This window comes from Nipponia nippon, unplaced genomic scaffold (assembly GCF_047370975.1).
Source record: "Nipponia nippon isolate SJK-2023a ecotype South Korea unplaced genomic scaffold, ASM4737097v1 scaffold_17, whole genome shotgun sequence".
NCBI lineage: Eukaryota > Metazoa > Chordata > Aves > Pelecaniformes > Threskiornithidae > Nipponia > Nipponia nippon.
The window spans coordinates 1793119-1817361 of record NW_028262333.1 but is presented as its reverse complement, the minus strand read 5'-3'; the positions used below and the strand labels follow the sequence as shown (position 1 = coordinate 1817361).

Genomic DNA, 24243 nt, shown 5'->3' with positions numbered 1-24243 from the left:
TCTCCACCGTTAACCTGTTACCTCTGCACCTGGCTAGGGATGCTCCTTTCTGCATCTCGCAGCCCGCGGAGCGCTGCCAGCTCATTCCAATAGGGACATTCACAAGTTCTTGTGGTTTCAAACTTAGCCAATTTTATCACACTCCCGGCAGGGCACTGCAGTAGTTCGATGCCTTCTATATGTGCTTATAGTACATATAACCTACGTGGGGACAGTACAGCAGCCTTTTTTTTGGCCTCAGTTTTTCTTCTCTTCCACTGCTAGAGTTGTATTTCTCAAACACCCCTCCATGCCAGCTCAGAAGGATGAAATTGTAAGAGAGCAGAGGCAGACAAATATTCCTCACGCCACATTCTCCATCACCTAGTTTGCTCTGCAGTTTGAGGCTGGGTATTCATTGATGAGTGTCGTCTTCTACAAGTGCCAAGAGGAGAACCTACAAATATGCTACGCACGCTCCTTGGCATGGCAATTCTGCTGCTCTGTTACGGCTACTCAGAGAGATTCAGAGGCCAGACTACAGCACAGGTAATTATACCTCGGCTTGCTTTAGCCTGTTACTGCGGCACTGGTTTTTGTGCAAGTTTGCAGCCCACAGGTAATAGTCAGAATCCTCGGCACATTCATTCGGCGTGGGCTGAAGCGCATGTGCCAAACATGGCCTGCAACTGCTGCGTGTGCTAGGTGTATCGAGGTAGCCCAACTACAGAGAAAGAGCTTAAATTACAGTGGCTTCATCAGGCACGCTTCGGGTGGCAGCACTCGGCAGCAGCTCTGCGGTGGTGGGGGCTGCAGGCCACTGAGCATTTAATTTGCATGATCTCTTCGAAGGGCACGCCCTTTAGCAGCACCTCCTTGCCTCATTTTACAGGAAATCCCTTCTTGTGACTAATTTTATTTTTATAGAAAAACATTAGAAAAAATTATTAATAAAAGTAGTACGGCCACTGTTGCGCTTTTCTCTCTCTCATGCACCCAAACCCCTCTATAATGAATCCTCCGAGCACTCGTCTCCCCACATTTCTTCTTAACTACACACAAAATGGGGAAATAAGAAGGAGTGGGAGGAGAGAAGGAAGGGGAAATAGATTGCAGAATCTTTGCTAGAGTTCACAAGTACTTACTTAAATTTGTAGTCCCACCAGCTTCAATGAACCTATTCACCCAAACCCTGCTTATGCAAGCAGAAGTTGCACAAGGGCGGCCCAAATTATTTGTTCAAAGCCGTACAGAACTTATTTCAGAGCCAAGATTAGAACAAAGACATTCCAATTCACAGGCCCACAGTCAAATTGTTGTTACAATTCTTCTACCCAAGCTTTATAGCCAAAGCAGAAGTGAAATGATAATCAGCCAAGTTTGGGGGTTTTCCTCTGTAGTAATTATAAAATTAAGATCAATAATGACAGTCATGTAAGAAAAATCCAGACACAAAGCACGAATTAGACAGAGCGGTGGATATAAGGATCCGAGTTTCTCAAAACTGTGGCCCAAAGGTCACAGTAATTGGCAAAGTCTCATTTTATATAGATGAGAGGGCAGGGGCAAGAAAACTGCAGATCCATTTGGCATATTCCTTTAATTTATACTAATAAAGGAATAAAATAACCGGCCACAGCCTTTACGTAAGCTGTGGAGGATGACTGTGCGGCTGTAATGCACACTAACAAGTTTACAATGCCTTACTCTGATGCTCCTCAGGAACACCCAGCGCCCAATGTGTAACACTAGGGCCGGATTCTGCCCACTGCCTCAAAAGACGCAGAACAGGAGTGAGAAGTGCTCCATCCTTGGCAGATACCTTACTCCCTGACATTATACAAACACTACAAGTGCAAATACTTGCAGTGGGAGTATATGACGAGTGCAATATTCTTATAAAAGGGCAAGGCAGCTGCCACGCTTCCCATTATGCTAAGCAATTTGAGAAAGTCTGCTTCACAGTTGCCTCCCACGTTCCAGAAGCAACAGCTCTGTACCACTCCTTCTTTTTTACTGTGTTGTATCTAAGTGGCACAATCTAGCCCTAAATATGCAATTAATCTGATATAACATTTACTGTCTTCACAATGACACACATTTACATGGAAAAGCATTTCTAGAGAAAGCACTGAACAAAAATAGAATATGCTTGAAGACCTTACCCGTTTATCTATCTCTCCATGCTGCAGCTGAACAAAGCGAGCACTGATAGCAGCTATGTAACTCTGTTGATTAGAAAACGCAACCCGCCCAGCTCCTTTTGGGTACTTCAGCTCCGGGTCTGTGTCAATTCCAGCATAGCACACCCCTCCGTACAGCCGGTCCATTATCATTGCAAGTTCCACTAAACCAGAAAGGAAAACGAAACAGTGGTGTAGACTTGGTCATTTGTTCTAAAAGCATCAAAGGAAACAGTCCATTTGGATTCACGTCCCCCGCTATAAGTGTCAAGAACATTTAATACTTCCCTTGCTGAAATAACTTCTTGCCCCCGTTGCTCCCCAAATCAGACTGCATATTCAACATGCCCAGTGCTGCGGAACACGCAGTGTACCTGCTCGTAAAGGCCGAGGAACACCACCAACAAAAATGGTTTTTCGTGGGTCAAGAGGCTGTGAACCATCCATAACAAAATCACTATCACTAAGGTTCCAAGGCCGGATCTGAACCTACGGACAAAAAGCCTTTTTTTTTAACCATTCACAATTCAAAGTATCTCAGTAATATAAATTAAAACAACATCCTACAAAGAAGAAAACCTCTTAAACAGCTGTACTTTCTAAACTCGTTGTCTACTCGTTCAGCAATCATTTCTCAAAATGAAATGGCAATAAGCTCTGGTAAGACAGACCACTTGATCACACTAAATTTCACCACTTCCTTGTTACCCAAAGTTCTGGGAAAAAACTCACCCTCTACTTACACATTTACTTAATCAGGACTGAACTGTGCTGTGTGAACCACATCGGTGCATACGTATCTCCGCGACCCGTGTTGTTCTAGCCGAGTGTAAGCACTAGACTAGCGTTATCTCAATGCCACAGGCTCCAGTGCACAAAGTTGTGCGTTTATTTACTACGCAAAACTAGCTGCTTTATATTTGCCTAGAGCTGGCCAAATTTGAAGTACAGGAACACAGCAGAAGTCTCTCCAACTATAAACAGACTCGCATCAGCCCCCAAACCATTTGTACTAATAATTTACAGTTCAATGCCATGTTATTGTTTTTTAATTTAATTTGTCTCTGTCAAAACATGTTACATGCAACACTCAGACAATACGAATTCTACTTTTTATTCAATAATAAGCATAAAATACCTGTCTGGAAATATATTTATTACATCAGCAATGGTGAAATTTAGCAAACCTTTTTCTAACAAAAGTATGAATTGTAACTAGACTAAAAAATGTTGTAATGTCTAGTTTAAAAATAAGTAAGTTGGTCTTCTCCTTCAGAACTTAATTTGACACCTTAAAGAAATTTAAACATTAGCACTCTGAAGACAGAAAAAAGGCATCTGAGGAGAACAATTTCTGGTTATCGTACAGGAATGGTGCAGGCCCTGGCAATTCTACCTACCGGTTTGTCTTTGATAGTGGGGCTGGAAACACAAAGATAGAGCTTTCCATCTTCTTCAATACATGCATCAATCAGTGCCTGTACAGAGCTCTCATCTTGGAACAGCAAAAATGCATATCCTACAAAAGGGAAAGCAAACACATAACTTCTTTTGTCCGTTTGCCTATAGGATAATGATTTAACCCAGAATTGTGCTTGGCCCCACGTCATCATGCTCCCATACAGTAAGGGACAAACTTTAAGATGCGCTCAGACATTTCCAACCCAGCCTCTTGCAAGTCCCCCGCCGAGGCACGAAGGAACGCAGGGAGCTTGCTGGTCAGCACGGCCTCTCCCCCTTTCCCTTGGCAAGGGTAAGCCAGCAGTAGGGACTGAACAACAGCCGCAGCCGAAGAGGCAAACCCGCAGGATGGCTGTTAATATAAGGTACAAATCCTTCCCAGCTTCTGTGGAAGGCATTTAGTGCCTTTAAAGAGGACTAGTCTTGACTATTATTACAAAAATTAAGAACAACAGGGGGAGAAAAAGGTAAATGGAATAAAGTAAAAACAGGAAGTTAAGGAAGAATTCTTTTAGTGCAGAATAACTGCAAAGCCACATTCTAAATTCCACCAGTTTGTAACAGTCCCACGGATTCAAATTTTTTTCCCCTAAACATTGGGTCATTGTCACAAAAATCTTGTCTAAAATGGAGTCCTATCAAGACAAATAATTCTAAAGCACTCATATGTTACTGGTTATCAGATATTTACCTTTAGGAGGAAAATAAGATTTGCTCTCTGCCTTGTGTGGCCAGTCTACAATCAAAGGTCCAAAGCGACGAAAACTAGCAGTGATCTCATCTGTAAAGAGAGAAGGGGAAAGGCACAAACTGAAATTAAAATAAATTGACTGGAAGACATTTGAGGAACACTGATTTCAGGTAGCTTCGTCCTATAAATAAACGTTCTGTGGCCCTAAAGGTTCAGCAGCTCACAGCAATGCTTACCGGCTGATGGGGAATCTTTATGACAAGTCAGAACACACATTAGAAAACAGGACAGGTCCAAGATCAAGCTTTTCTTTCTACTGATGATTATAAATAAAAGCTTGTAACGCACTAATTCACAGAAACGGAGTCACTGCATCTATACAGCTATAATAACCCAGCTTCAACTATTCTCCCCCAAAGAATTTAGAGACAATTTGCTGACTTGCTAGTAAGCAATCAGCTCTGCCAATATGCCTTATAATTGCAGAAAGACTGGAAAAAACTGAAGGGACTATCACAAGACCCAGCCGTGCCTGCTCATATCACATGCCAGTGCCACATGTGCAATCCCTACCCGAACTTGACCTCCAGCTAACAGAGTAAACTTGCAGGACGTCGTTATGGAATTTTATAGGAGAGATGGCAAGAACGCATTACTGTATCAAGAAGCAAGTCTTGCATCCATTTCAATTCTGCCTTTGACCTCTAACTACTGGTATAAATTTGCATATGCTAGTCCCATAGAAGTCTTCTAGTTGCAATTCTGTTCTTGAAATGGAGTGATTATTCCCTGTTCCTTCTCCACAAACACATTTGAACCATCGCTAGTTAAAGTTCTCTGGACAAGAATTTGTCATTAAAAAATTGAAACAAGAAGAACAAACTTCACATTGCTGGAGCATCATCTAAATTGGCAGCTGTATTCTGTTTATGGCATTACAGAGCTTTCCATACTAGCACGCTGTTGGGGTTCCTCATACACCATTGAGAGGATTTTCCCCATCCCCATAGAAATCTGAAAAGGTGTTACTAATTACAGCTTTTCCGTTTGTTTGCACTCTTTGATGAAGCTGCTAATGAAATAGCAACTGACGACCCACTGTCCTAACAGCTGCTCTGTGCACTACAGGTATCAGGAAGGTATACAGCCAGGGCAGCGTGTCAAGGTTACACGCTGATGAAGATGTAAACCAAGGAGAACAATACTTACTACATATCTATTCTTAAAACAGATCTCCGTTCAGAACAGCACTTAACACAAAATTAATGTTAAAGCACATACATAAAATGCTTTCTCGAAACAGGATCAGAAAAACCTCAGAAATTCAGCTGTGATGTCGATTTGAAATCATATACTGCTTATTCTAATTCTCACTCGTGCATTTAACAGGGAGAGCGCTGACAGAAGCGGCTCTGAAAAGTCCAAGCTGCCCTCCTAGCCCAGGTTCAGCAGCGGTTCTGTTCTTCAATGACTAGCGTCCACAGAGACCAAACTATTCACGTGCTCACGTGCTTCCGAAACAACAAAAGTGACAAAGTTAAAAACAAACAAAACCCCAAGAACAACAAAGAAAGAGGGACTGTAAGAGCATTTTTCCTCTTGTAAACACCATTTTGTATTCGACCTTTTAATAATAAAGTAGCTCTTAGGTTTGACATGGAAGTCAGGTTGTCACGTCACAGTAGTACACACTGCAGTGCATTACAGTCGCTCTCCCTGACACAAAAAAAAGGTATTAAAACGATTCTGTGATTAAGAAAAAGCAACTTTTCAGATTTACAGTTGCTATAGTTCTTTTAACCTCTATCCCGGCACGCTCGTACACACAGAATACAGAACTGTGGTGAAATGAAGCTTCACGACACTTGGGCGTGACATATATACATATATGTATAGATTTTGGGGTTTTGTTTTTTAATAACAACTGCAGTATTTGTCACCTTGGTCTGTATGATGGACCCACCACAAATTCCTGGTTGCTCACCGTACGCAGCTGCCTCTGTACAGATTCATTCCTGTCTGAGCCCTCACCGTGCACGCGTTGGAAGCTACCACAGGACATAATCACTGCTAAAATCAACCTCTGAGAACTACACGTGAGCATCCACATAAAGAGCTATGACTTACTGTGCTATACAAACTTCATAAAACTACTAGCAATGCTTTTCCTGCTGCGGGCGTCCGGTGCCTATAAAATGATTGCGATGTATTTAGGAGTTTCAACAGGTGGTATTTACTTGTTTATTTTTGCTCCGCTATACCTTTTTTATAATTTTTATACTGTAAAAGTCAGTTAAATGTGTGGTAACATATGATTTTGGTCTTCAGTGGCAGAACAATGCTATAGCCTAAACTAGTTTGAATTATCTGACGGTTGCCATGGACTGAAAGCGGTGACATGCAAGGACCCATTTACATATCAAAGCTTTGCCGCAGAGTTCGGAAAACAATCGTTCATTACCTAACAGACAAAAGCTTTCACACCACGGCTTTGTCATTAAGGTAAGATTTTCTGGGCGTACCTTCATCAATATCTGGCGGCAGTCCCCCAACAAAGACTTTACGGGAATACCGTTCCACGCGTTCTCCGTTCTGATGGGAGAAGCAGTGAGGTGATCCTAAACCACTGTGGAGAGTCTGATCCCCACGTCCATCATCCAAGAACCCGTCTTCCATTGGAAACAGTGAAGACTGACCTGAAGAGGGGTTAAAAAAAAAGAAGGAAAAAAAACATACTAACAGAACAAAGCACATACTGTTCAAATAATTTTTAAAAAATGCACTGGTTGCTGCATTAGCAGTAGAACTGTTTGCAATCTTCCCTTTTAATGAGCAGTTACGTTCTCAGTTTCATATGACCCTTATAGTTTTCAATATCATTCAATAACTGAAAGGCATTATTTCAGGGAAAAGGTTGCTACCTTCTTCATAACTGCACTGCAACTAATGAAAATTTGAAACAAAACAGTATTTCTAATGGATGCTCAAGTTGACCATTTTCCAGAATATTTCATGTTTCCAATTGGATTTTTTTTAAGAAGGTGTAAAACCAGAAGAGAATATAAGCCAAATTTTTTTCTGGGACTTTCGCAATAGCAGACATCAGTAAAACCTAAGCCGTATATAGCGTTTGCCAGTGAACAGCTTCTTACAATGAGTAGATACAATTTCACAGTGCAGATGGGAAAACAAGAATTCTACCAGCTAAATATATTACACATTTAAATTACCTGATATCAAAACATATCATAAACCACCCACTTGTAACTAACAAAAATACCCTGATAAAAACAGGAAGACCCACTGTAATTTACTGCAAATGAAGCCTGAGAACTAGGCAGTACTGTGTCATTCCTCGAAGCAAGTTTACTGAGATGTTACAACAGAGTTTCGTTAATGGACTCACTCTAAGAGAAAATGTTGTAAGCGTGCTTCCCCTCACAGCCCAATATTCGTCTATGATAATCCTTTATCATAGATCTCCTTAACAATATTTATTACTTTTAAATAAGATTCTTTGATTTATAAGTGCAACTGGATAATATCATAACTAGAACACACAAGCTGATCTCTTCCACGAATTCACTCTTTGGTTACAGTATTCAGTATCTAGACAACAAACTGAATAGACTTCTACTCATTTAAGGAGCATTTTAGGAATAAACAAACATATATAGGGAAAGTAAGCAAACAAATGAGGTGTGCTACAAGTTTTAGGATACATTTCCTTTTGCCTACGATGCGATATACTATGTCTGCTTTTCCAGAATTTATTACAATCTACCACAGTAATGGATTGGTAAGATTAATTTATTCTGCTCTTGCTTCCTTCCTTTGAAATAAATTTATTTTAAAAAAAGGAAACATCTTGAAAACAGAAAATTTGACCAGTTCCAATATCCAGACATTTTCCATGCAAAAAAATCAAACAGCTAACAAGTTGAAAGAAAAAATACAATAAAATCCACAGTCCACACAATTTACACGAATAAAAAATGGAAGGCTTGGTCAGCTTGCTTTATTTGAAATTTCAAGAATCTGTGTACACCCTTAATTAAAATAAAAATCAACTATAATCAGGCCTATTTCTGTAGCTAGGCAAACCTGGTTCCTACTATGATAAAAATATTGTAATATAGACTTCAATGTTACTCTGTTTTCCCCTAATGAACTGAGGCACGTCTTTTGTTTCGGCTCTCAAGACCCCAGTCCTGCAGGTGGTGTTGGAAGGGAGCAGCTCCCCATACCTAAACAACCCGTTCGGGTGCATCCGCAGTACCACTGCTGGCAGATAGTTCACCACTGCAGGATCTGGTTCTTTACCCTAGCAGGCCAGGACGTATACTCGCTATAGTCTACGCTGCGTCAAGAAAAACATCAGCACCCAAAAGAACCAAAATAAACTTCTCCAGCATTGGCGTTCATAACGTACACACGAGCACAGCAACACAGCCCTCCAGTGTCAGGAATCGTATAGGTGATGTCCGCTGTGAGGACTGTGATCATTTCAGCCTCAATAGTACTACTGTGGAGTACTACCTAATTCAGTTAAAACGGTTATTTATGGCATGCAGACTATGTAAACTTATGTGAAACTGATGCTTTATAATCTTAAATTTTGGAGTTTGCCCTCTAGTAACAACTTAATGTTATTTCTCCCATGAGACATTGTCAACATTAGAAAATTAAATAGGAATATTGTTACCTCGCCTTCTCCCATATGTCCTTGCTGCATGTTAAATGAGAAAGAAAACAGCCTTTCAAACATTGTTATAAGGACCAAAAGACCTTTTTATCGCCTTTATGCTAACTCAGTGATTCTCAAGCCTTTTCATACTCCAGGTCATTTAAAAAGGTGTTCACACGCTGACCTCCCCCACCGCCCACAATACCATGCCTTCCTCGCACCACCTCTGTTACTTACTGATAAAGCACGTTGATACGAGGCTGACAAAGTATACACGTATACCCAAAGAGACTTTCGGAAAACAATTTTAGTTCTTCATTTGCACATTTATTTTCGAATCTATTCCTTCACCCTCTGCTGGGTGTGTGCCCATAAGCAAACGGATCTTCCCTCACGCACCAGGCCTCCTGTCCCATTCTGCAATGCACCACGCTCTCCGCCTGGCCAAGTTCAAGCGTGCTCTAACACCGACCTTCATCTCAGCTGTAGCAAAAGCCCTGACACACCGCAAGTGGAGGACTATTGCGTTCGTTTCTGTTTTCAAATTAGGTTGCTATAAAAGTTTTGCAGAACCCACAAAATCCTTGGTTAAATTATGACTGCCAAATAACCAGCTGGAAAACTTAAAGTCAAGGAGAAAACGTCTGGGCCACTGAAAGTGCCTGTCAGCCCTCCTGCAGTCTGGGTACAACAGTATAGATTCTCTCATACCAACGTAGTACACTTCGCTGTAATTATTCGACAGCTACCCACTGCTTCCTACTTTTCATTTTCCAAAACAAATGGATTCTGCCACTAAAAAATACAACATTTTCCTGTCCTGGCTTCCAGGACCCATGGTCAGAATAGGGCCAAACTTTCTAATCAAACTTGCACATTCTTTCTCTTTTAATCTCATTAAAATCTGTGTCTGAAAGCAGGCCAACTGTTTTCAAAACTTGGTTTCTCCTGGCAAGTACTATGAGAAACTCGGAGTACATCATGCATTTTATTTTGCTTCCTCATTCAAAATTGAGGCTGACAATTAGTTTAAGCATTTAAATATTTGTAAACCACAACAGAACAGGAGTCGTTTCCTCTTTCAAAATAAAAATCATATCAATCCAATTTACTTCATGATTATTTAACATCTGTAAGATCATTTGACTTCTCTGATCTTTTGCTGATAGAGATACTCAAAACGAACACCAGGAATACAAAATAACGAAGACCCAGTCTTCAGAGCGGAGCACGCTCCCGAGCGTTCACACAGGTGCTGGCTTTATGGAAGAATATCAAAGGCTGAGGGCCTTTACAAGTATAATTTTTCCGTGGTAATTTTGAATTTAGAAATCCAAGATGCTCATGTGGTCCTCGAAGAGAAAGTTTTTAGGAACGTGTCTTTCATGGAAAGCAATCAGCACCCTTACTGCATTTCTGACACAGCTCAGAAGCCTTTGCACGTTTTAGAAAACACCAAACACTTTCAAAACCAGCTCTGCCTATAAAGCCATAAAAATCTTGCTTGTGGTTTCTAAATTACTAACAAAACCACACAAGCTCCTTCACTTGGTACACCCGTTCTTGGCAACGGAGCATGCCGCAGAGATACGATTCCCACGGTGGATCTGGGACCACGGTTTAGGCCAGCAGACTCCTCACCGCGTTGCCACCTGTGCCACTCAGGGCAACAGGATTTTTCTCCTTTACCAGTATGGAAAACAACAAAAAAAGCTCAACCACCAGCTAGGAAGTATTTCCAGTGCCAAATACTACTGAAGAGGTTTTGAGAAGCAAACAGTAAGATTTTGTTTTCCTTCTTAATTTGCTTCCTATTTTCTGCATTTGCTTCATCTAACCCACAAAATACCAACGTTTGACATTTCAAAACATTTCTCAGGAGCCACAGTTTATAAACTACCCCAGTGCAGCACAGATACAAACTTTCCCCGCTCACCGAGTTCGGAGCTCATCACATGCCAGTAATTTCACACAATGTAATACACAACACTGCAACTCAGGAATGCTCTTCTGGCAGGCCAGGAAGGCAGCTAACTGCGATCGGTCGCTGGCTTGCACAATTTCATCGTAAGAGAAATCTTGGCTATGGGAGCACCCTAACTAAGCTGCAACATAAATGAAGCCGTCAGGTAACTGTTACCAAGCAGAGAAAAAGGTTTAATTCTGAAGATCGGGATGCTTGCCTATCGCCTGCTGAGGAATGAGACAACTACAGCCTTGGTTTGGATTCGTCAAATCTATTTTTCCTTTCCCCATTTCTTCCACAGTTCAGATAATTGCATAAAGGGCCTAGGTCAGATTTACTAATCTCACAAGATATTTGAGCAAGAATTAGGTTATGAAACCTAAAAAATGCAAAGTGTTTCTGCAACCGGTTCAATTGCTTATTAATAACCTATGCAGACATATTTTTCCTGCAAAATCAGCCTGAAATTTAAAATGCTGTTAGCAGCTGCTTCAATTATTTTGTCACCTCAGCCCTCCCTGCCACACTCCTTTCTATGTAAGCAATAAAGCCATACAGAAAGCCAACGATCTTTTGCAAAAAATCTGCTGCTTTTACTGTCTTTGATTTTAAGGAACTTAATGAATAAGCAACCCACTCAAATTTTTGTGTCTTTCCTTCGTTTGAGACACTTAATGGGCTCCTGGCCATCTCCCTCTCTCTTTTTTTTTTTATTTTTTTTTAATCACATCTTTTGTGTCTAATGTACCTCCAATTAAATGTGTTCGGCTTTCTTCGCTCTATAGGAAGCACCAAAAAGACTGTCAGCATGTTGTGCATAACCACACGTGCGGTTCTGTATAAAGTACACAGTTCCCAACACCAAAGATACTCTGCTGAGGAAGGGTGACAAATGTACGCAGGAGTCCTAAATCCCTTAAACCCCAACCTTACTACGAGGTTGTCCTGCAAGAATTGTGCCCAGGCTGAGCACCTGGTGCTCTTTAATGGTTCCTGCTGCCTTCCAGTCTGCAGGATGGTAGCAATTGCAGGTGTATTTTGTGCCATTAACTGGGGAAGATTTACATAAAAAGGTCAGCAAGCGAGAGGATCCCTATCTCCTGTGAACGTCATCCCGACTTCCTAAGGCCACGTTACAACTTGGAGAATTATAGAAGCGTCCATAGTTAATATCCATATAAACACCTGGACTGGACAGAGCAACCGAACGCTCAGAGTTAAATGGCAGTTGTACCTGCATTCTCACTACCTTGCTATGGTTGTTTTAAGGCATGTAAAGTCTAGGTGGATGTAATCCCTGTCCAGTTCTGTACCTAATTTATATCTTCAGTCCAAGAGCTCCTCAAGGCAGGGAGTCTGTTCTTTACCTCGGCACAGAGGCCAATACAGTAACAGACTGCGATCTTTTACAGCAGGCATGGATACGCTCTCACTCCTTTCCTCTCAAAGATCAAACCAGACTAGCTTCAGTAGTGAGTTCCAAGGAATTTCAGGTTTCTACGCACGTTAATCACTGAAGTTACCAGAGAAGTATTTTTGAGATTTAAAAGGGACAAATATTCATGTTGCCTTTCTACATAACCCGAGTGCGAGAACAAGGCAGGCCCCGTCGCTCCCTCCCGCCAGGCACCAGCTCTGCCCCCGCGCCGGCTTCCCACCGCCCGGCTCCGGCACAGCCGGGCAACCCACGTCAGTTTGCATAGCCTCCGTCCTATTCCACGCCGATCATACAGGCTCTAGGAAAAATATTCAAGCCCAACGAGATTTTGCTGAAGTGATCCCAATTTCATAAGCTTTCATGAATGAAGTAACGGTTTTAACAGCTGATTCTGAGGGACAAAAAGTGACAAACAAGAACCTGCGATAAACGAGGGAACCGCTACAGGGTGAATGGGCTACAACTCTTGCAGATGAAAGCAGTAAAGAGTAGAAGGGAAAACAAAGCCTCTAATACCTCAAATACCTCAAATACCTCCAAATACAATACCTCCGATACCTCAAAATACCATCATTAGCTATTTGTTAAGTATTACATAAATGGAGAAAAGCGTTGAGTCCAGATTTTTTAAAAAAGGGGAATAATAAGGTTTTCTCTAAGACTCTCCTGAAACCTCTCCACATTATTTAAAAAACTTTTAACTGTAGATGGTAACAGCTGGCCAGTTTCTTACCTTGGAAGGCAAACGTGATCAATACACAAACACAGAGTTTCAGGCTTTCGCTGAAACTGTTCGCTCCGCTAGTCATTTTCTTCCCCCAAACAGAAGGCAGGGAGACCATTTGGTGCTGGTCTGCCTTCTGTTTCACTTCGGACTTAACTTTCAGAGAAACAGAAGTATCAAAGTTTCACGGGATTACTTCTAAATGTGAGCGAGAAATCCTTGAATCTATTATAGAAAAAATATTTGTGCTTTCTTGAGTTTTATTTTTAAATTATAGAAAAATAATTGAAGTACAATCTGGTTTTGCCATTCCGACAGCAAAGCCTTATTTCTAAATTATTCTACACTAAACCATATTTTGTAATTGTAGCAAGGCTGACAACGCTGTGCACAAGGCCATTAAAATATGAACTATAGTACTTTATTACCTTTTTTCCCCTACTACTCCCTGAGGGCAGGTGGAGTTGATTGTAACTCAGGAGTTAGATTTTATCATCCCTTCGTGTTGCACAATGCATTTCAGACGTAATGCGGGGACCGCGTGTCTCTACCACAGGTGCGTTTCACCAGAAGTTCTGTAAGGTCATCTCAAGCCCCGTTTCACTAGCGAAGAATCTAAACGCATCCTTAACCACACCAAAAGCAGGAAAACGAAAATTATAAAGAACACCTATATTTAACCTCCCTTTGGTTAAATTGTCTCTGTATGTGAAGGAGCAATTCAGAGACGAAGGCAGGTATTTTCAGCGAGGTATATATACTTTCTCATATTAGAACATAAAAATCCTATCTACCTATGTGTATCTCTACACAAAGATATTTCTTCCTATTTAAAAGAGCCTTACAACTTAAGTCTTGGATGACATTTTCAATAGGAAAGCAGTGTCACAAAGTGTTGTATGGCAGGCAAAAAGTACTGCTGTTTACGCATTCCTTGGTTTTAGTTCTAAAATATGAAGGACAAACGGATTAGGCCACAGTTCCATGACTGTTAACATAAGACACGTGCACGTGTGCGAAAATTTTACCCAGTTCCAGCACATAATCTCATTTCTGTCAAATTCTCCTGAGCACATGATATGTCGACTGTGGAATCACCAGCCGATGCGTGGCAAAGAGCGGCACAGACACACGATACCTGATCCAGGATAAATTCTGTCAATATAGAATAAATCGATCAGAATTTTAACAAATGTACACTGACAGTGAACTTATTCCACGTCAGAACTGTGCCATCTTACAGTCACAGTCTTCTTTACGATGTTGTCAAATGAGATGCCTGTTCTAAAAATTCTTGTCAAAAAGAAGCTACGAAAAAGGGATATGAGAGATTCCCTATTATGTGGATTTCAAACACTACTGAACTTCAAAGAACGAAAAACATTGAAATAGTATTTTCTTCATCTAAGACAATCTTACAAAAATCAAACACCTCTCTCTATACCTCCGGAGAATGCGCATTTGTCACACTGTTAGCAATGTCAGCGTCAGCATGAAACCAGAAAAGCAGACTACATTGGGCTGCACAGTAAAATCAAGGATTAACACCTTTGGAAGTACTGATTCTGCAAAATTAAGTGGCAGAGATGCCAAAAACGGCAGTTTTTTCCTCCTAATTTATTTTTAAAGAAACACAATGTAAAAAAAAAAAAAAAGCACATGATGAGAAATATAGCTCTAGTTTATGTCCAAAATGTCCAAACAAATGCAGAAAAACAAGAGTGCCATTGTAGATGCAAGTGTTATGCTTTATTTCGAGTAAAGCCAGATGCCTGATGACAAGCATTTACCCATTCCTTCTGTCGAGAACACCAACAAAATTAAGTTTCTGGTGTTCTGTAGCATTCAAGTACAGGTCTGACGAGCATCTTTCATTTTAAATTCCAGGTCTCTGCCACAAAACACAACTGACATACAAAAAGCAAACCGGTTTCTTTTTCTTCTAAAACCCTGAAGGGAATCCATCTGTAAAAGCCCTGTAGCACTGGCTCTTCTGATGGTAACACTGTTTTACCTGTGATTACGTGGAATTAATTGGGTTCACATGGTAAAAAAAGGTAGAACCTGACTGTATGGCACAAAGCAGATTATCAGCATAATAACATCTAATAGTTTGATTGTTGACAACATTCTACATCAAATAACCGGGGGGTGGAGGGGAAGAGAAGCTGAGAAACAGTGAAAGTGAAAGCTACTGTTTCCAAGGCTTGTGCAACGAGCTCCAAGTTTTCAGGGCTTTAATCTGCCTAAAGCAAAACTGCCTCACTGAAAAGATGGTGCAGCTATATTCAGAAAAGAATAATCTTTGGGGGAAAGAAAAAACCGAATGGCTCTCATTCCCATGCACTGCAGAAGCGCAGCTGTAGCGATACCCAGAGACACTGCCACGCAGGCGCACGTGCTTCCAACTCAGCCAGTCCAGCATCGGCTCCAGTCCGCCCGGGTGAGAAGTTCAAGCTAACTCCCAGATTGGGCAACCAGGACGACGAGTCCTAGACGTGCTTCCAGCACGCTATTCAAGCATAAGTCTGAAGGGGAAATGGAAACAAGAAAAGGTGAACTGTGAAAACCCTGCAGTTAGGTTTGCGTGAGAGCTTTAGAAGCCACCACGGTTGTTACTCCTCCGCTGCTGATGCCGCAGGTAGTCTGCCAGCCTAACGCGGCGCCACGCGGACTGAACCTCCAGAGACGATCTTTCAGACAGTTCAGCAACCACTTCGCCACTCGTGAAAGGTGACAAACCAAACCCAGTCTCACTCCTCTCGAAAATACAGAAGCTTCAAAGCTAACTTTGAAGTGTTCTTCGCTATCAACCGGAAGAACAAAGAGAAATCTTCTCCTAAACAAACCTGCTTTAAATCCTAAACATAGCTACAGCCTTGTCTACAAGGTGTCAATATTTTTTCCACAATTCCAATTACGTTACACTGGGTTACTGCAAATCAGTTTAAGTGGAACCCTTGAATATCACACATATTTGACTATAAAACTCTTCCCTCTCCTCCAGGACCCCCCACGGGGTCAGGGATAAGAACCAAAAGCAGAAAAGCAAATCCTGGAGCACAACCCTCTGCCGGAGACTGGACGTTAGTTGGAATTACACACGTATTTCAGAAAAGCAGCCACCTGACTGCTGGTGGCACTGAACTTTATTTTATATCGACGTATGACTTCTGGAGAACAGACAAGAAGTTGTAAAAACATCCAATCTTTCCCCTCAATACATCTTCCAGCTTATGATATGGAATAATTGGCAGCATTTATCTTTTGAACACTTAAACTATTACTACATTCACTTTAAAAATAAAAAGTGAAAGGCAGAGTTTGTGACTGGGAGAAGGAAAAGCATTACACAGCTTTGCCAGCAAAGAGCAGATCAGGTTCTCGGCCACAGAACTACTTCAAACGCGGTAACTTCAGTAAATTCCAAAATACATACTAATGATGGACTTTCTGACAGGAGGAAAGGAAAGAATGGGATGTCATATGCTAAAAATAGCTAGACAGAACTTATTTTGTAGGTGACGAGAACAATTTATTGAACCTGTTAGAGAACTTATTGAACGACTTATAAAAACATATGGAAAAGGTGCAAAAACTTCACAACCCTCCCATTCACAGGCATGGTTCACGTGCACTGCATTCCCGGACTCTTTATACGTAGCACGTCGCCTGAAGAGATGCTGGTATCTGCCCGTACCATCATGCCTATACCATGAATTCTGCCCATGCTTTAACGACTAACCTGAAATGCAATTCCAGCATGTGACTTGCAAGAGCTGGATTTACAGTGGCATATACTTACATGCTGCAAGATTTAAAACCGGAGTTCCTTAAGTACAAGAATAGGTTCAAAGCAACTTATTTTTGTCTGTGGAAGGAACGATCACAAGACAGCCTGGAACGCAACACGAGGGCTTTGTTCCTTTTTTAAGCATCCTCTTACTTCACTCCCAAACAATAAGGAAATAGTAACACAAGCAAGCCAACATCAAGCACGCTCGAGTCTCTGCAGCATAACATTTCCCCATTTTTCATTTTTACAGTAACCAGCAGAGATAAGACACTAATTTTTCCAGTAATATATGTGAAAAACTGTACTATACGCTTCCCCACACCCAATCCAAATGGGAAGAGAAACAGAAAACTGTATTTTAGAAGAATCAGGACCTCATTTCCTCTGCCTAGATTCAAAATGGTATGCAGGACCAGACACCAACACTCCTTCTTATAACAATTTAAAATGACACGTGAACAACCAAGACATTCCTTCGAATGCCTTCAGAAAGCGATCCTCATCTCCCTCATCATTTGTGCCCTAACATTAATAACAATTTGAAGATTACTATAAATTACTGGGAGTTTATTAATGTGTTATGATTATAGATTTGACTTTACCTATCACAAGTATCCCCCCATTCCATACGCAAAATTTATCCTTTTCTCGTACCTGTCCAATCCGTCTGCTGAGCTGGGATTCTTGTTAACAGGATTTCTAGGTAAAGCTGAAAGAATACCACTCCCTGTGCCTCTCAAGACACTCGACATTTGCATATCTACAGACAGCAGGCGACTGCTCCACTCCTCTGAAAGTCCAGCTATCAACATTACAGTGAAAAAAACCAAACCAAAACAAGCCCCAAAAAACTAGCGTCACAGCTAACCAATCTGCATTCCAGCAAACAATCTATTAAGGCAAGTACAGATAAATCTACTGTAAGATGTATTTTCAGATTCGCCTCATCAATAGTTCTCATCATCCTCCCTAATGCTGAATTAAAATAAGTAGATATCGAATACACAAATTGTATATGCATCCCAATTCTTTCACGAAATATCTTAAGTAATTGATGCAAAAATCAGATTTCAGGCTGCTGTATAGTCACTCTTGGGTATACGCAAAGACTGCCCACTACTAAAACGTGTTTCTGTAGGACTTTCCCAGCAGCTCGTTCCCGCTTACACTTACACCTCATCTGTCACCTCCTCATCTTTTTCCAAACTCAACCCCGTTCTCATTATACCTCCCGTTTCTTCTTTAGCTCCAGGTTTAAGAAAAGCACTTCAGGCTTTTCTTTCTGCTCCTTTCATGCCATTTCTAGCCTGATCAACATGATGGTAGAGAGCATGCAAACCGTGGCTAACGAAAGGCTCCAGGAGCTAACAAGGAAAAAAGTGAGGAAAAAGAGGAAAGACAGGTAGTTTCAGCAGCTGTCTTCTAAAACATGGAACAGACGCTGCTCCTGGAGTACAGCTCCAAGTGAAAGGCTGCTTTGAAGATGATCAGAATGGTCAGAGATTATCAAAGCAAGAATTCAGAAAAGAAAACCAAAACCAAACCAAAACACTTGGTGGACAGTGATATTGAACAAGGCTGAAGATTAAACACACTTGTAAAAAACGGGATGGAATTAATTCAACAAAGACAAAAATATAAAAAAGCAAGCAAGAAAACTTTAGAGAGGTTTTAATCGGATTAGCAAGGCTGCTGCCATGGAATTCAGCACAATTCTGTTAGCTGGAACACTTTTCAAGACCAAATCACTGATTTAGACATGAAAATTTTTAGCAGTATTTCAATGTTTTGTTGTGCTTTAAAAATCTCTAACTGCCGCATCATTTGCGGCACATACATTCCTAGGAACTATCTTGTCTAAGGAGTATGAAAGGCATTTAATTTTCCATACAGACTCTGGAGATGGGACGGCACGGCAAGGGGCCCGTGAGAAATGTTTCAAGATTGGACAAAAAAACTGTAGGGCTCATACTCCCATGAAGTTAACAGGAATTCTAACGCTGATTTCAAAGCTGGACCAGGATCAGAAAACCCTGGGATATTTGTACTGCTCTGTGGTGGCAGGGGAAGGAATTTCCTGGCCTCAAAGGGTGGTTACATTAATACCCTCTAGCTTATTGCTCAATGGCTCCATTTGAGACAGATAGCATAAATCAAGGTGTTGCTCTTCCTCAGCTGAATTCATACCTGACCTCAAAACCCTGCAGCAGCGAAGTACGAACATCTAGTTGTTTGGCATCTGCATTATCAAGACCTGTATTTCTATAAAAACGCAGGTATTATCACAAAGTTTGAACTACTCAGTAGTTCTCGTGTAAAAGTAATACCAGGATAGGTAACCAACAGGATCTGTTTCCTCACCTTATTTTCTTCCAGTACTATATCTAACATTATATATATTTAACATAAGTCAAACTCAAGTTCTGAATGCAGTTCTAAAGACAAATAAATGCCAACATTTTGAAAAATTCCCCAAACTCTGAGGAGCACCCTAACCTACAAACTACTTCCCACACACTTAAACTTAAGAATATCAATAAATGCAAGGGAATTAAATCAGTGTCAACAGTAACTCACCTCTTCCACCTGATGTTTTCCCTCCTTGAAAACAAATACTAAACTGCTACATTTCACTACGTAATTTGGATTGTGCTATAATTTCCCAAATTATTCCAGATGATTGCAAAAATGTTTATTATACTGTCTTTAATGTTGCATCCCTGTCCTGGGATTTTTGCAGTTTTCATCGTAATAAGAGAATTTGCAGCGAAGAGTAAACCAAACAGCAGTAACTTAACTACTGCTTTATTTTTTAAATCATATGCATCAGTGTACATGGATACAAGTGGTTTAAATTATTTATTAGGTAATGCACAATGTTTTCTGAGATAGTATAAATGGGTCTTGGCTTTCGGCAGTTGATAACAGAAAATTAAGGTGTCAAAGCCAAGGAATAATCAGGAAAAAAAATCTCAAAAGTCTTAACCCAAATTACACTCTACCTTTGCCTCAGGGCAACCTGTGTTCCAGCCCACATACGTCTTCCAAAGAACGGGAAATTTTCGTTTCATCTACATCCACCTAAGTGCTGCCAACTCCAGACTGCTATAAATTAAAAACCCTTTTTTGAATTGACCCCATTTTTTTACGGCATACAGTGCCACAAAACCAGGCAATCGTTTGATAACTTAGCAGTCGGTCTAGTTTCAAGGCTTTGACTGTCCAAAATATCCTGGATACACCCATGTTCTTTCTCTTGCTACAGAAATAACTCACACCCAGTGCACTCGCGCTGCTGATGGGCCTGTGGGTTTTGTAGGTGAGCAATCAGACGCCTGAATTATGGAGGGGGAAAAAAAAAAGGGAAGGCCTGCCTGTGACTTTGAGAATACAGCCATATTAAACGTCTCCATTGTTAATACCGGTATTGCAGAAACCGAGCACAGCACGCAGGCTTCAGCATGCCTTCAGGAAGCACAACACAAACGGTGACCTTTACAGCAGAGCTCACAGAAGAGCACGCTCCGAACCAAGCGATTGCAACCTGCCGGTAAGGGCAGAACTCTGCAAGATTCCCCTCTCTCCCCTCCTGACTGCAACAGAAGTCTTCTCAACTTGAAAATACAGCAAAGGCAAAAGGTCCGGCTACAATTACGGAGCAATGCAGAGGGGGCTGCCTTTTAAACTGCGGGGTTTTAAGCCATGTTTCAGCGGGCTGCCATTTGAAAAAGTTTCTCTTGAGGCCTGTGTGAAATGAAGAGGTGCTCCCCTCCCGGTGCAGCGGTGGGCAGCGCCAGGTGAGGCCCCCGGCTGCGGCGGGGACCTGCGGGAGGGCCAGCACCAGGACAGGCTGGTGTGGAGGGGCTTAACTGAATTTCTCACTGCGTACCATCTGTGTGCAAGTCCTCACATTTTTTTTCCAAGTTTGAGGCATGATTTGTTTCTTCCAGATCAAGTTTTGCCTTTCCAAGCCTCGTCAAATCAAGCATCTCTTCCTAAGAAGCATTTAGTTCAAGCCATAAAACCGAATGTCAATTTAAATGAGAAAGCTGGAAGTTTATTAGATAATAACTAATGAATGTAAAACCATACATTATGTATGGTTGTGACGACTTCTGTGTAAGGTTAGAATCCAATCTATGGTCTGATCTCAGTATTTATTAATGGAAGGTTTCTGTTCGTTCCTGTTGCCCAGGGGATTTCAGTTTATTATGAGATTGTTGGCTGTTTATAAATAAAGGCTCTAGTAAACCCCAAATATTGAAAGGCAGGGATAAATCAACAAACACTTCAATTGCCAAGAGAGGAACAGGGGGGGAAAAGCATACCAAAAGACTAAAAAATATTGAATAATGCCCCAAAATTTTGAATATTAGCTGCATTTGGAAAGAAAGCATGCCCTTACGCGGTAACAGCAGTTACAACGCTTCTACTCTAGGCCAGCTGAAAGTCGTGGATTGCAACAGGAATGGGAGCTGCCGATTGCAAATAACGTTCCCACAGACTCTGTTGCCCCATCACAGCTCCATCAGCATGGGTTGTAGTTTACTGCTATTAGACCCAGCTCAGCAATATTCTGAGATAATAAAACAATTGGTTTTCCTCTTAATTAATATGCACTCAAGCCTGCAAATCCTGTTAGCCTTTCCTGGTTATCGCATAGGAGGTAAAATGCAAGAAGATCCTGAGTAGGAAACATTCAACACAGTAATTCATCAACAATTTTTCCAAAGTTTCCAAAGACAATTACAGCAAACCATAAATGCCTACAAAAAATTGTCTACAGCCTGGTGAGGCAGAAGCAGAAGTTTTTGCGCATTTCATCCTATGTCGGATACATTAAAAGTTGCAAATGAGTAATCCTTCGACAAGATTGCTCTGAGACAAGGCACACGGACGAGATCAATTGCGGCTGCTGCTCTCAGAAGTCTTCTTCGCAGAGAACAAGAGCAGGGAAGAAAGGCTGATCTTAGCCACCAGCCTCAAAGCATTCCTCACTGCTACGAAAACAAAGATGGTTTTAAAATTTAAGAAAAAACCTAAAAATCTATTATTTTACATTTTAAAATAGCTCAGAAGCTGCCCTGTGCATATATAAAGGAGCACTTCCCCCAAAAGAATCGTAGCCTTTGTTATTTAGCCCTTGGCAAAAATTGGGCCTGATTCTCACCAGATTCTCATTCATTTTCTGGATCAGGTAGGAACCCAAATGGCCCATTCCACTCCATTAATGTGAACGTGTGGCATAATCCATACAGCTGGAAAATAAGTTCAGTTTCTTATCCGATATTCATAAAATGCTGCCAAAACTATTCTGATCCCTTTCATCAAAGAACACTTTATAAGGTTTACCTACTTTCTTCATATCTGAAATAGGTTTTCAGCTATTAAGGGGCTGATGATTGCTTTAAAAATAGTTAGGTGTATCCGCTTGCTCAGAGAAATCCTGAACGGTGCCAGTCCTCATCATTCTGGCTTTCTCATCTCTAACATTTAGAGCTGCTGTTCGACTCTCTCTCCCAGTGTCTGTATGTATACTCTGGCCTTACGCTACTTCTAAAACCTTCCTTTTTGTGCCTAAGTATCTTTAGTCTTTACAGACTATTTCACACTCCTAGCGCTCACGCGGATCCTGAGCTATTCACGCCCAACTTTTACAGGAGCGCTTCGCAGAGCGAGAAGCAGATGTACTAGCCTGCTTCTTTAATCCATTTCACCTTGCATAATTTCCAGGCAATAACCTTATATCCTGAACTGAACCATAGGATATTTCAGTAATAAAATAGTCTGAGGTTATAAAGTATTTAAAGACATTTCAGTGTCACTTAACAAGGAAATATTTAGTCAATCTACTACTATTACAGTAATGCTCAAATTGCCATCTGGAAGACCCAGATTCAAAAATTGGTCTCTGGATCCCAGGCTCAGCTTATGAAGGCCGAATACATTGTAAAGAAGATGCAATTAGTCTCCAGGGAGAGGCTTCTGCAGGCTGTCATTGGCTCTGCAGCACGCCGCACACTCACTCGTGTGGATAAAAATAACATATTGAAATGGCAGCTGCTCAGCAAAGGAAGGGGATTTGAGCAGGGATAAAAATATACCTTAAAAAGAGGGGGGAAAATGGTAAAATGCCTATCAAAAGTCTTAAAAGGTAATACTGAATGTACCGAATCAATGATACTCAAGATTCACCTTTGAACCTGAAGCAGGGAACCCTATTTATTTCACACAGCAAGACAACCCAAGAACATAATTATTACTGTCCTAACCTAATCCAAGGCTAGCACAGCCTAATCACCTCGGACAAGAAGTACACGCTGTGAATGGATTTTGTTAAATTTTGAAGAATTCCTACTTATAATTTTATTCCAGGATCCAAAACCTGCTGCTCTGAGCATACTGTTTAAAGACAGAAATTCTTTCTGAGCGACAGCTGTGACTGGTACCTGTTATCATGCCCATACTCTCTAGGTTGTTTTGAAGGTGTGTTTTGACACAGTACCTCTTTTTCTTGAAGTAGGTTACAGTATAAAGGGGGTGGTGGTAGCGTTACATACTCAACTCATGTTGAGTCAATATTAAAGCCTCTCAAAGACTCACAAGATAGCAGTGAGACCTATTAGATCATCTAAATTATTTCCATGCCATTCTGAGATTGCTCTCTACAGTATGTTTTATTAGTGTCTTGCCCGGGCTATTTTTAAAGTCTCAAACCCAGAAGCTTTTCCTTTCTGAGAGTATCCAACTTTAGTTTACAAGCACTGTATGCACTGATTAATCCATTTAAAATGCCAAATGAAAAACTTCTTACGGATCTGCTTATTTAACTGCAGGTGTTTGAAACGGCAAGCAAGATTTGAACTGCCAACCATAATGTGACATATGTTAAGATTTCTAGATCCAAAGTTTCTAAAGATTCCTTTCAACCAGTTTAAATAAAGGTGAGGCAAGAGAAGTGAAAACAGGAGACAGAATCTGTGTTAAGACGTAATCATACACCAACAAATACAGATGGAAAAACCCCACAAAAGGCTTGTGATCACATGAGCCCTTCTTCAGACTCGACTGGAAATATGTTTTGTACCAGCAAGTTACAATTTTTTTCCAGCTGCATCAGTTGGTTTAACTAAAGGTATTTCCTCTCCTTACAAATCCCGCCCTACTTACGGACGATCACTGCAGCATTACCACAACGCAGCAGATGCTAGGTGGAATAAAGAGCCATTCCTAAGTATATCACAGCAAATAAGTTACTGTATTAAGCCTGCTATGCCAGATAAGCAGCAGTCAAATGCAGCGTACTGCATATTTCACT

At 41.0% G+C, this 24243-nt stretch overlaps 1 protein-coding gene across 5 annotated transcripts in view; it reads right to left on the bottom strand.

The window, feature by feature from the left end:
* Positions 1 to 24243, bottom strand: part of CPEB4 (cytoplasmic polyadenylation element binding protein 4) — a 44970-nt gene that overhangs the window by 5671 nt on the left and 15056 nt on the right. For 4 of the 5 annotated variants that reach the window (XM_087754259.1, XM_087754255.1, XM_087754256.1 and 1 more), the window contains 6 exons: positions 9020 to 9043; positions 6837 to 7010; positions 4315 to 4404; positions 3563 to 3681; positions 2537 to 2651; positions 2145 to 2326 (listed from right to left, as the gene is read on the bottom strand). In XM_087754259.1, the coding sequence (XP_087610385.1) occupies positions 2145 to 2326; positions 2537 to 2651; positions 3563 to 3681; positions 4315 to 4404; positions 6837 to 7010; positions 9020 to 9043 (704 nt within the window). The remainder of the gene's footprint in view (positions 1 to 2144; positions 2327 to 2536; positions 2652 to 3562; positions 3682 to 4314; positions 4405 to 6836; positions 7011 to 9019; positions 9044 to 24243) is intronic. The other variant, XM_087754258.1, reaches the window with a different exon arrangement.